General features: G+C 43.1%; 1 protein-coding gene across 1 annotated transcript in view; it reads left to right on the forward strand.

The window, feature by feature from the left end:
- thsd7ab (thrombospondin, type I, domain containing 7Ab) overlaps positions 1–12,230 on the forward strand; it is a 204,359-nt gene that overhangs the window by 122,258 nt on the left and 69,871 nt on the right. The window contains exons 11-14 of the mRNA XM_085803520.1: positions 1,447–1,582; positions 2,994–3,097; positions 7,272–7,466; positions 10,159–10,425. Coding sequence (XP_085659646.1) covers positions 1,447–1,582; positions 2,994–3,097; positions 7,272–7,466; positions 10,159–10,425 — 702 coding nt within the window. The remainder of the gene's footprint in view (positions 1–1,446; positions 1,583–2,993; positions 3,098–7,271; positions 7,467–10,158; positions 10,426–12,230) is intronic.

Raw genomic sequence — 12,230 nt, forward strand, 5'->3', positions numbered from 1 at the left:
ATTAAATAAGTCTATATTTTAAGCTTGTTTGTAGCGGAAGCTCCCAGTGTCTCAGTTCACTGCTCTTCCTGTGATTTGCACTGACCGGCGGAACAATTTCTCATGTCGGGGCTTCAATACAAGAGGGACATTACAGATGAGCAGTATGGAGGTATTTGGATGTTTTTTGGTGTGTCTTTCTGGACGAAGAAAGTTGGTATCCATTCACAACCATTATATGGACAAATACTGCTGCGCGGACCCCCCCGTAACTCAGAGAAGGCACGGAGGACTCTGAAAATTCTCACAGCCCTTAGTCGACATGAGGGTGAGTAGATAATGAGTGAAATTTGAATTTTGGGTGAACTATTCTTTTAAACTCTCAGGTTTATTGTTTTCCTTTATTTCTTTTATTTTCCCTTCGTGGTTTACACAGGTTTTACTCTGTCTGGCTGTTATAAGTAAAAAGAAAAATTGCATTTTGCTGCAGGTTTCAAATGCTTTTAGTGTTTGTTTTCATTCTTGAGGACTTACATAAGGAACTGTAATACCATAATAAACAATACTCATCAAATAAACATGACTGTGTCCCAGTCTGGAGCTTCACACAGACACAAGTTTGATTTAATGGTGTAGAATAAGTACGGAGGCGAATTAGAGCCAGACACATTAGCCACCACACAGACGCGTGCACTCACGTCTGGTTGCACATAATTAGTCTGACAGGTTGGCATGTTAGACCGTCTTTGGGCTGACCTGCTTCAGTGCGCCCGGCCAGCCGACCGGCCCCGTGGCTACAAGTGTCAGCGAGTGCGGCGGCGTTGTTATGGTTTTCCTGCTGTGAGAGGGGAAACGGCGTTGGTCGGAGGTCACCTCTGTCTCGCCCCAAGCTGCTGCTGCCGCCGCAAATACATTATATTGATTTATGGCCCCAAATCATTATTGTCCATATTTTTATGACCTCTTGGTGTGACACCGCAGCGTAAATCTCCACTCCACTCGGAGCACACTGCACCACCAGCCCACCGTTGTATTTAAATGTGATGCTGTTGTTGATATTTTCACCTTGTGCGGGGGAATTACACACCACCCACATACAAAAGGTTTAAAGCTGGGTTCAGGAGCACCCAGAGGCTCGTTTCATCTTAATGAACTACTCCAGGGCATCTCCACACGTGTAAATACCATAAATTTAATACGAGTCAATTCCAAGCTCTAATGGGATTTTTCTACATCATCGTTGCTGGCTTGATATCCCCACTAATCAGACGTGCGTGTTGTCTCCGATAGCTGTCAATTAGATTTAGCAGTAGTGGTCTCCAAGACCATTCTTCAAGGACTATTAACCAGAGCAGCCCGGCTTATCATTTTGACATTTTTCTCATCACTTTTCCAATGCAGACATTTCTCTCTTTTTAACTGGAGAATTGTGTCCGTGTGTGTGTGTGTGTGTGTGTGTGTGTGCAGCTGGAAACGCCGTGAAGAGAAAGCAATCAAGGAAGCGTCTTATCATCCAGCCGCCGTCCAACGGGGGACAGGACTGTCCTGAAGTGCTGGAGGAGGAGAGGGACTGCGAGGCGCCCGCCGTGTGTCCGGGTTTCAGGTGAAGACACGGGAGGAATCCCATAATACTGATGTTTAGATAGAGGTTTTCTGTCAGTGTTGGTGAATCAGTGTGAGGAATGAGCTGTTTGTGTGCAGAGGAGACGGTGTGATGGGGATCTTTAGATGTGACTTTGTGACAAGAGCAACGTATTTTACAAACATATTGATATCTAAGGATCAGTGTTAAACACATTATTTTAAAAAAGTAATTAGTTATAGTTACTAGTTACTTTCCCCTAAAAGTAACTGACTTACTGAACTGAATTACTACATTATAAAAGTAACTAATTACCATGAAAAGTAACCATTGCCTTACTTTTTAAAATAAAAATACTTGGACTCGCCCCCCTAACCCCCTAACCTCCCGTTTATCTGGAACTAACCAACTCACTCAGTATTCCTCCACACAGGCAGGCGACCTCTCTGTGTGGAGGAATACTGAGTGAGTTGGTTAGTTCCAGATAAACAGCTTTTTTCCAAATAGTCGATGGACTGAAAAAAAATGTGTATGTGACGTACACCTTAACGGGTGTATTATTTTGTGACGGGACTTCTTAAGTCAAGTAACGGCGCATTTTATTGTCAGTAATGTTAATGGCGATGCAACGTGGGAAACAGTAACTTATTTGCTTACTTGTTTAAAGGGATTGTTCAACATTTTGGAAAATTGGCCCATTGCCATAATCCCTATAGTGTTAGGAGTAGGTTCGTTGCAAGCTATTTTTAGAATGGTGGAGCAGAGCCGCAAGCTGCTCATAGCTACGCTACGGAGGCCAATGGGATTTTCTTGGTTTCCATTATAAAATACACAATCCAACAACTCAAAAACGCTCTGGTGGACAAGTTGTGACCTGCACATTCACCACGCTATGAGATAATAACAGAACGTTACCAGACAGAGTTGTTTTAGAGGGAAATTCATGCAAAACCGCTGATGCGTGTTGTCCACCAGAGCGTTTTGGAGTTGTTGGATTGTGTATTTGATGAGTTTGATGAGGGAAACCCAGAAATCCCATGAGCCTCCGTAGTGTAGCTCTGAGCATCTCGTGGCTCTGTTCCGCCAAACTAAAAACAGCTTGCACCGACAATTAAAGGTAACCTACTGCTATGACTATAGGGATTATAGCAATGGGCCAATTTGCCAAAATGTTGAACTATCCCTTTAAAAAAGTAGCGCCATTAGTAATGCCATTATTTTATAACGCTGTTATTCCCATCACTGCTGTGGATGGAGCCATGATTATGTCTAGGAATATGTTCAAGTGTAACAGGTGTCACAGCACTTTTCAGTGTCACAGCTGTATGTGAAGGTCACTGAGTAATGCTGAGGTGTAATACTGAGGTGATAATAAATTTCGGCCCACATCGGTCAAACTTGACGTCTCTCTGAATGTCCTTCTTCACTCCAGGTGGAAAACCCACAAGTGGAGGAAGTGCCAGCTGGTCCCGTGGTTCCTGAGACAGGAGAACCCCAGTGCTCAGGAGACCTGCGGACAAGGACTTCAGACCAGAGGTAAAAGAAGCCCAACTCTTCATCTCCAGTTTCCCCTCTGCCTCCTCAGTGAACCCTCTCCTCACAGCAGCGTGGCCCTGAGGCAGAGGAGGGCTGTGCCAAGGTTTAGAGAAAAGGCCAATTTACTTAGAGCACACATCTAATCCTCCCACTTAGAAGAAAACAACATAAACTGCAGCTGACACCCCTAAAAACATCAACAAGAGTTTTTTTTTTCTGGTTATTTTTATTTTATTTTTTGTAATCCTCCTAAGTGTGGAAGGAAATGTGTTCACAACTCAGCACGGTGCCTCTTGAGACTCGTTTGACAGTTGGGGTTGTCTCTCTGCTGGTTTTCTTCCCACCTCAGGCTCTTGTCATGCAATTTTAATCGAATGTTGAAATTTGGGAGAAGATGCTGCTCCTTGCCAGGAGCATGCGACAGCTCAACCTCTTGTTCTTATGGGCACAACACATAAGTGACAAGTGCTTTAAAGGGGATGTGGCTCTCCCTCTTTAAAAGCGTATTCCCTTTTTTTTTTTCTTTTGATGGAGGATGGATGTGCCCGGTCGTCCTGGGAGGCTTTCAGAAAAATCCAATTTCGGAGGGTCACGCAGAATGATCAATTTCATTACATCCCAGCTCCTATAGAGGGCCATTATTAGTGCTTATATTCCAGTTTCTTCTTGGCTAACTTACAGTAATGGACGGAATAATCAGTCTATTCAATGCTGTAAGGTTTCACTCTAAGGGGGAATGTACAAACACTGAACGTTGTTGACGGCCGGGCCCACTCCGGCGCTGTTGTGCTCTCCACATCAGCAATGGATCTATAAGTCGCTGACCGCAGCTGCATCGCATCGGCTTTGTCTGGCTCAGAGTAAACGAGCTGAGGAGGCGTAACGAGGCGTCTTTATTCATCGCAAAGCGCCGAGATCTCCGTATAAAATCACCTGGACCCGCGGCGCTATTACAGATCCTGCACGGCGCGGCCCCTCGCTGACATAACGCCATGTGACACCTGACGTCCAGACCCTCCTGCACTTGTTTTTACACCTCTGACACTTGTAAATGGCAGAAATCATTTTGTCATTGACTGAAACCAAATGAGACACACTGTCTTCCCCCGCTCCGTGTTGCTTTAACCTGAACAGAGGCTTTCCTTAGAGGAGAGAAATCACTGTCATGGCAAAATTAAAGACACACAACACCTGGGAGCATGTGCTGTTCTCTCTCTCTCTCTCTCTCTCTCTGTTGCACGTACACACACTCAAGACCTGACCTCACACACCATCAGACAGAGAGGCTTTCCAAACCAATCGCAGGGCCCGGGAGGGGGGGGTTTCAGCAGGAAAATGTGCTTAGGGATTGATTTTTCGATGAAGGTACAGCCTCGCAGAACGTCTGCATCACAGGAAAATGAAATACTGCAGCAACACAAGTAATACCCTTAATTGATAGAACAAAGAACGGGCTGATGCAAGCCAAGACAAAGTGACTCGTGGGCTTCAAAACAAATGCATGTGTGTCTGCCATGCTCATAATTGTTATTTAGCCCCTCATGAGATCTAATGTGAGGAGCACGGTTCTGATCTATTTTTCATTAACTCTTTAGTTCCCCCTCTTTAAATCTATATTTGATGTTATGTAGCTCACCAGCGGGGGGAAGAAGTGTAAGGGCCTACATAAAGGGGCACTACACCAGTTTTACATATCAAAGTAATTGTATTAGTCACAGGGTGCCTGTGGAAGCCTGAGAAAATAGACATATAATATCTTGTGAAGCTCTGGAGGAGTTTCATCTGCTCTGAGAAAAGGACTCAAGTGCAATCGCTTGAATTATGGATATGCAATGGTAAGTTACAGGAGTGTTCCTTCAGGAGGAGCAACACCATGATGTAAAAATACTCATTTACAAGAGAGAAATACAGAAATCATCCAAACTCAATCAAAGGGGGGCGGGAGCCTTCTCCCTGAGAGTCTGATGAGGAGACTGATGTCGTCCTTTTATCTTTACTACCGTAGATACAGAATTAAGCTACAGGCTGTAGCAGGTCAGCTTAGTTTAGCATGATTGAGCAAACAATTAGCCTGGTTGTATCTAAATGTGTTTGCACAAGCACAATAATTACCATGTTATATCCTGTCATTTGTGCTAGAATATTGAATCATTATAAATTGGTCAAGCTTCCTATTGTCTGACCTGAGATAAATGCTAGCTTTGCCTTTATTAACATATTAGCAGAAGGATATAGAAGGCTGAACAGAAATGATCTGCTCTGGTCTTTGATGTACTGTATTTATGTTGTATTTTTCCACAGTATTTGGATGAAGCTCTGAAATGACACAGTCCAGTCTGGGTGGTTCTCAATTTGCAAAGATTAAAGGGGAACTATGCAAGTCTGATTTCTTTTCCTCTGTTTTGCTAACCCTCCTCTCGGCCATGTGCATTTGTTTACAACGAAGCCGGACAGAAAGCAATCCATGGAGTGGTGGATAACGTTATTTATCATTCATACGTTAAGAAATGTATATTTGTGTAGTCTAATCTGTCGTAAACAAGAGCAAAGACATGCTAGGTGGAAGGCAGAGAGCCTCAGTTAAATTCAAATTCAATTCAATTCAATTCAATTTGAGTGCCAGCCCTTTTATAAAATGGTCAGTGCCTTGTGCCAGCGTTTTGGGGCATTTTGAGTAATATTTCAAGACCCACAGAATATTTTGTACTATGACTCTGAAAACACCAAACAGCTCAAAGGGAAGAGGAGACTCTCTATTTAACTAGGGAAAAAACATTTGTTTGTACCTTGTTCCATTCTTGATTTATCTTAAGTTGAATAGAGCCTGGTTGCACCAAAAAGACCACTTTTTTTCTAGAAAGCTGAGGAAAAATGCATTTTTGTGAAAGAGAGTCTCTCAAGAAAAACAGTGATTTATCCGTTTTAATTTTGGCTTCAAAAACATGTAAGACATCTGAAAATTTAATCAATATCCTTTATTTAACCAGGTAAAAAAAACTCATTGAGATTTAAAAACCTCTTTTCCAAGAGTGACCTGGCCAAGACGGCAGCACACAACAGCTCAGTTGCACATCACACAAGACTCAAATAAAATACAATCACACATTTCAGGAAAACATGAATAAACAACGCAATCAGACAGTCTGATTGAGCTCAATTCTCTGTCTATTATAATTGACCTGAATTCACCCAGAGTTACAAGATGTGTCAGTTTCAAGTCCTTCTGCACATCGTTCCAGGTCGACGGGGCTGAAAATTTAAAAGCCTTTTAATTCCACATGTTTTTTCATTGTACAATAAAAAACCCCAAAAAACCAACAAAAATACAACAAGTGGGAGTCCTACTCTGCAGAGTGATGCCTGCTCTCCTACTTCTTCTGCAGTTGCTGCCCCCTCACCCTCTCCAACTTTTTCCAACTTTTTTTTTATCTCCGTACCGATCGCACTCTTCTTCTTCTTCTTCTTCTTCTTCTTCTTCTTCTTCTTCTTCTTCTTCTTCTTCTTCTTCTTCTTCACTTCTTGCTCTGATCTACAGTCTTCTTCGTTCTACACATCCCAGAAGCCCTAAAATTACTCACAGTGTGCGCAACAGCGCCCCCCCTTAACCAGTCGCAGAAAACTGCATTTGACGTATATATATACGTCAATGGCACTCAATGAGTTAATTCAAATCAGTTCATTTCAATTCAATTCAACAAGTTACATGTCATTTATATAACCAGCACTAGTAGCTACTCCACAGCAGTTTCAGTAAGGTAAAATGTAGCATAATTAAGGTAAAAATCTTGCATAGTTCCTCTTTAAAGGATGATGCTACTGAATTGAGACGTAGCAACAATGGAAGCAAATTTCCGAAACTCATTTTATCATCACAATGTTCTAACTATTGAAAGGAAAAGTACGTACGTATGTGCAGAATGACTCAGAATGACATTTTATTCATGCACATGGAACAAATGAAGTGAAGTATAATTACCACCTAGCCAGACCCACAGTCATGTGTCGTTGACTCATTTCCTGCTTTATCACCATCCGTCTTTGTCCTGCACTTTTTTCAGCACCTGCTCCGACTATCAATCAGTCCGGCGGCGCAAACAATCAGCATCAAACTCTGCAGCGGTCCGACACGTTCTAATGGAGCCTTTTTGACACCGCTTCCTCTCCCTCTTTCCAGCTGTGTCGTGTCGCCAGCTGGACGGGACGCAGGCCGACATCAGCGAGTGTCTGAAATTCGCCAAGGCCATGCCCGCCATCACTCAGCGCTGTCAGCTCCCCTGCCAGGATGACTGCCAGCTGACCAACTGGTCCAAGTTCTCGTCCTGCACAGCTGACTGCGTGGGGGTCCGCACCAGAAAGAGGGCATTGATCGGTGAGAACAAGAGAGCGGCACAGCACCGACAATGGCCTGTTGATGTCAACTCCTTTCAGACAAGATTATTTGCACTGTGGTTTAAGTGTTGATGAGGCACGAGGCGGTTTGTGTGTGTGTGTGTGTGTGTGTGAGGGGGGGTAATGTTTGTGGGCAGAACTCCAAGTGCAGTAAAGTGAAACACAAGGTCATAAATATGTTCCCATAGTTCTCACCAGTTAAATGCTCCGGTGGGATTAAAAAGCAACAAATGAAATGACTCCTCAGCCTTTGTTATCCATCAGCGTGTCCCCAGAGAGACGTCACAACCATAAAAGCAAAAAAAAAAAAACAACAACACTAGCGGCGCAATGCATTAAAGGGATAGTTCACCCAAAATTCAAATTTCACTCATTATCTACTCCCCCTCATGTGGACTAAGGGCTGGGAGAAGTTTCAGAGTCCTCCGTGGCTTCTCTGAGTTACAGGGGGTCTCGGCGTAGCACTGCATGTCCATATGACGGTTGCAAATGGATACCAACTGTCTTCGTAACAAAAAGACACACCAAAAAACATCCAAATACCTCCATGCTGCTTGTATGTAATGTCCGTCTTGTATTGAAGCCCTGAAATGCGAAATTGTCCCGAAAAAAATGAAATAAGTCTATATTTCAAGCTTGTTTTGTAGCGGAAGCTTCTCCAAGCTCCTCTTCAAATTTGACGAACCGGGAAGAGGCGCTTCCGCTACAAAACAAGCTTAAAACATAGACTTATTTAATTTTTTTCGGGACAATTTCACATTCCGGGGCTTCAATACAAGACGGACATTACATACGAGCAGCATGGAGGTATTTGGATGTTTTTTGGTGTGTCTTTTCGTTACGAAGACAGTTGGTATCCATTTGCAACCGTCATATGGACATGCACTGCTACGCTGAGACCCCCTGTAACTCAGAGAAGGGACGGAGGACTCTGAAACTTCTCCCAGCCCTTAGTCCACATGAGGGTGAGTAGATAATGAGTGGAATTTCAATTTTGGGTGAACTATCCCTTTAACGCACCTCCACCAGAGGATCCTGGGGGCCGGGAATTCAAGTTGAAACAGAGAGGGAGTGGATTCTGAACGGCTTTTATTTTCCCCCTGTTGTGAATGTTGAGTATCTTTTGACCCGTGGGCCTGCGTACGGCGGAGCGGCCAGGTCCTGTAAGGCTTGTTAAGACTCTTTGAAGAGCTGCTCTGCTTTAATTCAGAAAAGGAGCAAAGGAGCGAGTGTGGATTTTGTAGTTTCATCCAAATTCCCGCAGCTACGTTTGGCAGAAGTTATCAGCAATATGTTAAGTGTTGGCCGGGGCCTAGTGAGAAAATAAGTCTGTACCCTCTTATTCATCTCCGTGGTCTTATCTTAATCCAAAATAATAAGACAATAGACAGCCAGTGGAGCAAAACGTCACAAATTTGTCAGACCTGAGCTGAAATGATTTTACTGTAAAATACAAGAAGACAGGAGAGTCTGGGAGCTGCAGGTAGAGATGCCACTTCTCTTTATGTGTGTGGCAAGCAGCTCCTAATGATAGACCGCCACCAGAGAAAAAAACAAGTTTGTTTGCATCAACGGACATGATGTTTGACATGTCTGAGGATGAGAAATGTCAGGTTGTTTCTGCTTGAAACCATTTCTGTGAGCGCAGTCAGGATGTGTCAGTGAGTAGACTGTACCCAACCAGGCCACGAGACCGGCCTCAGCGCGTCAGGATCAGACTAAGTCAGACAGAAATCCACCAACACCACAACAGTCACCTCTCCGAAGGCGGTTTAGTTTGGCTCATCTCCTCTTCCCTCCTCTTCCTCTCCCTCAGCAGTGGTGGACAGTAACGGAGTAAATTTATTTGAGTACTGTACTTAAGTACATATCTAGAAGATTTGTACTTTACTTGAGTATTAGATTTCTTTGGTACTTATTACTCTTACTTGAATACATTCCCAAGACAAATATTTTTACTTTTACTTGAGTTAATTTCTAGGAAGGCTGAAAAGTAAGAGTGAGTTGGACGGTGCAGGTTCATTCGGTTATAGTTTTCACGCAAGAGTTAAATGATTGTTAATAAACATCTGCATTACTTAATTAAAGAATTGTTAGTTTTATCAACGTTTGCCTGTAATCTCCTGTGGTACCACATAAATACAGCATTGAAATACAGCATTGAATTGTGGACAAAGTCCTGTCCCCTCAGTGAAGGGGAGAAAATGCCTTGCTTGATGTGTGTGTGGGGGGCTGGGGGGTGTAAAACATGAAAATGACAATTGCTGTCCTCTTATGATCCCATTCACTTAATTAGTTTTTCTAGGTGTTTCTGCAGCTTTATATAACATTGTGGATCTAAAAGCAGCACATCAGTGCAGCTGCTTTCAAAGAGTTCATTCTCAGAAACAAGAGTTAAAAGCTCCTTACATTCATTTAGAAAAAATTATAGTAATTCATTGATGTGAAAAATAAGAAATGTACTCTTACTCTTACTTTTACTTCAAGTGAATTTAAAAGCATGTACTTTTGGATACTTAAGTACCTTTAAAAGCAAGTACTTTTTTGCTCTTACTGGAGTAACATGTCGACTGAGCTACTTTTACTTGTAACGGAGTAAATCTTGACCAGTAGTATTTGTACTTTTACTCAAGTACTGGGGTCGAGTACTCTGTCCATCTCTGCCCCCCCAGGGAGGAGCAAGAAGAAAGACAAGTGCAAGAACACGCAGATGTATCCGCTGAGCGAGACCCAGTACTGCCCCTGCGATAAGTACAACGCCCAGCCGGTGGGGAACTGGTCCGACTGCATCCTGCCCGAGGGGGGGCGGGCCGAGAGCGTCCTGGGGATGAAGGTCCAGGGGGACATCAAGGAGTGTGGACAGGGCTACCGCTACCAGGCCATGGTGTGCTACGACCAGGACAACCGGCTGGTGGAGACGTCCCGCTGCAACAGCCACGGTGAGGGCACCACGTGTGGATTTGTGTGTTTGTCACTGCAGAGGTTATTTCTGTTTGTTTTAAACCCCCCCCCCCTGTGAGCCCCGCTGCAGCACCATGGAGGTAAATGGATTTTTGTTTGTGGGGCTCACAGCTTTGGAAGATTAAACACAAAAATAAATACACATAAAAAAAACAAACATCCCCTCACTGTATCTGTGCTGCAAATGGTACAGTATATAGTATGGTCTAAATTGTTGCTTAAAATAGAGTTGAAATGAAATCTAACACCCTCCCTCGGCTCGGGGATTTAACCACTGCTGCAGGAGAAGACGCTCTCCTATTCGATGAGGTCTTACTGAAGATGTGAAGGTAGTTTGTCCTCGGCCTGGACAACGTGACCTCATGAAGGACGCCTGCTTCTGTCAGGAATGTTGAGCTACAGACACACAGGTTTCTTGTAGGTCTTTTAGACCCGGGGAAATGACTGTGATAGACAGCCTCATAACACATGATGATGTCATAGAAGTACACACTACCAGTCAAAGGTTTGAACACACCTTCTCATTCAGTGGTCTTTCTTTCTTTTTTTCATTACTTCCTTCATTGTAAATTGAAGATACAAAACTATACAGTAATGTATGAAGGTATGAAAGTATGAAGGAGCACATATGGAGTTATATAGTAAACACAGAAACGTTAATTAAAGCAAAAAGTGTTGTCTGTCACCTGTCAAAACAGCCAACAGGTGCTCAGGAACTCCTTCAAGATGGTTGGAAAACTGTTTCAGGTGACGACCTCATGAAGTTAATGACAGAATCAAAAGTGTGGAAGAAGCCGTTATCAAAGCAAAACGTGGCTACTTCGAAAAATCTAATAAAAAGACATATTCTGCTTTGTTTACAGTTTTTTGTTTCCTACATACAGTAACTCCACATGTGTTCCTTCGTAGTGTTGATGTCTTCAGTATGAATCTACTGTTTAGAACGTAATAAAAAAAAGAAAGGTGTGTCCAGACTTTTGACTGGTAGTGTATATAGTAACATTCAGTATGTACATGATACTTGAAAAACCTAATTATTGCCTTAATCTGACTATAACTGGACAACTGAAGTTCATGTAAACGCGTTAGTCCGACTAATTCTCCAACTCTGATGAAGACATCCAGATAATGCGATTGGAAATCGATTTTCTTCAGCATGTATTCGCCTTTATCGGACTGAATCTGGACAATAGAGACGCCAATTCAGTGCATTTCACACAGCACGACCAGCGAGAGGTTGTGTTTTATTTTGAAAAAAAAGGGAAAGAGAGAGAGAGAAAGGAAGCTCGTGGACCGTCATTTGTATCCTATCCTCAGCCCGAACCTGGGCTTTTACTCTGTGATAGAAAAGTCAACAGGTGAAACGACACATATTGCTGCATGAGGAGGTGGACACGTCAGTTATTTGATTTTCTCTGTTGCATGTAAACTGGGACAAGGACAGAAGTCCGATTAGATGCCAAAATTGAATTTTGAGCAAAGCTCAATTAAGCTCTGCATGTAAACGTACTGAGTGATTAAACTTATGTGACACAGACTTTTGGCAGATGATACAATTTACAGTCCTCTAAACACTTCATACTGTATGCAGACTATCAGCAGACACTACAATGTACATGAATGTCTCACACTGCATCTATAGTTTATATAATCACACTTAAGGGGTGTGGGCAAACAGCAGGTTTGTCAATATGAAGGACTATGGGGGGCCCCTATTCCCACTGGGGGCCCCGGCATTAGCCTGGTTTCTTCTCCTCATGGTGCATCTCTGAACAGAGCCGTC

Source organism: Trachurus japonicus, chromosome 16 (genome assembly GCF_045865225.1).
Source record: "Trachurus japonicus isolate A0001 chromosome 16, Traja_1.0".
Lineage (NCBI taxonomy): Eukaryota > Metazoa > Chordata > Actinopteri > Carangiformes > Carangidae > Trachurus > Trachurus japonicus.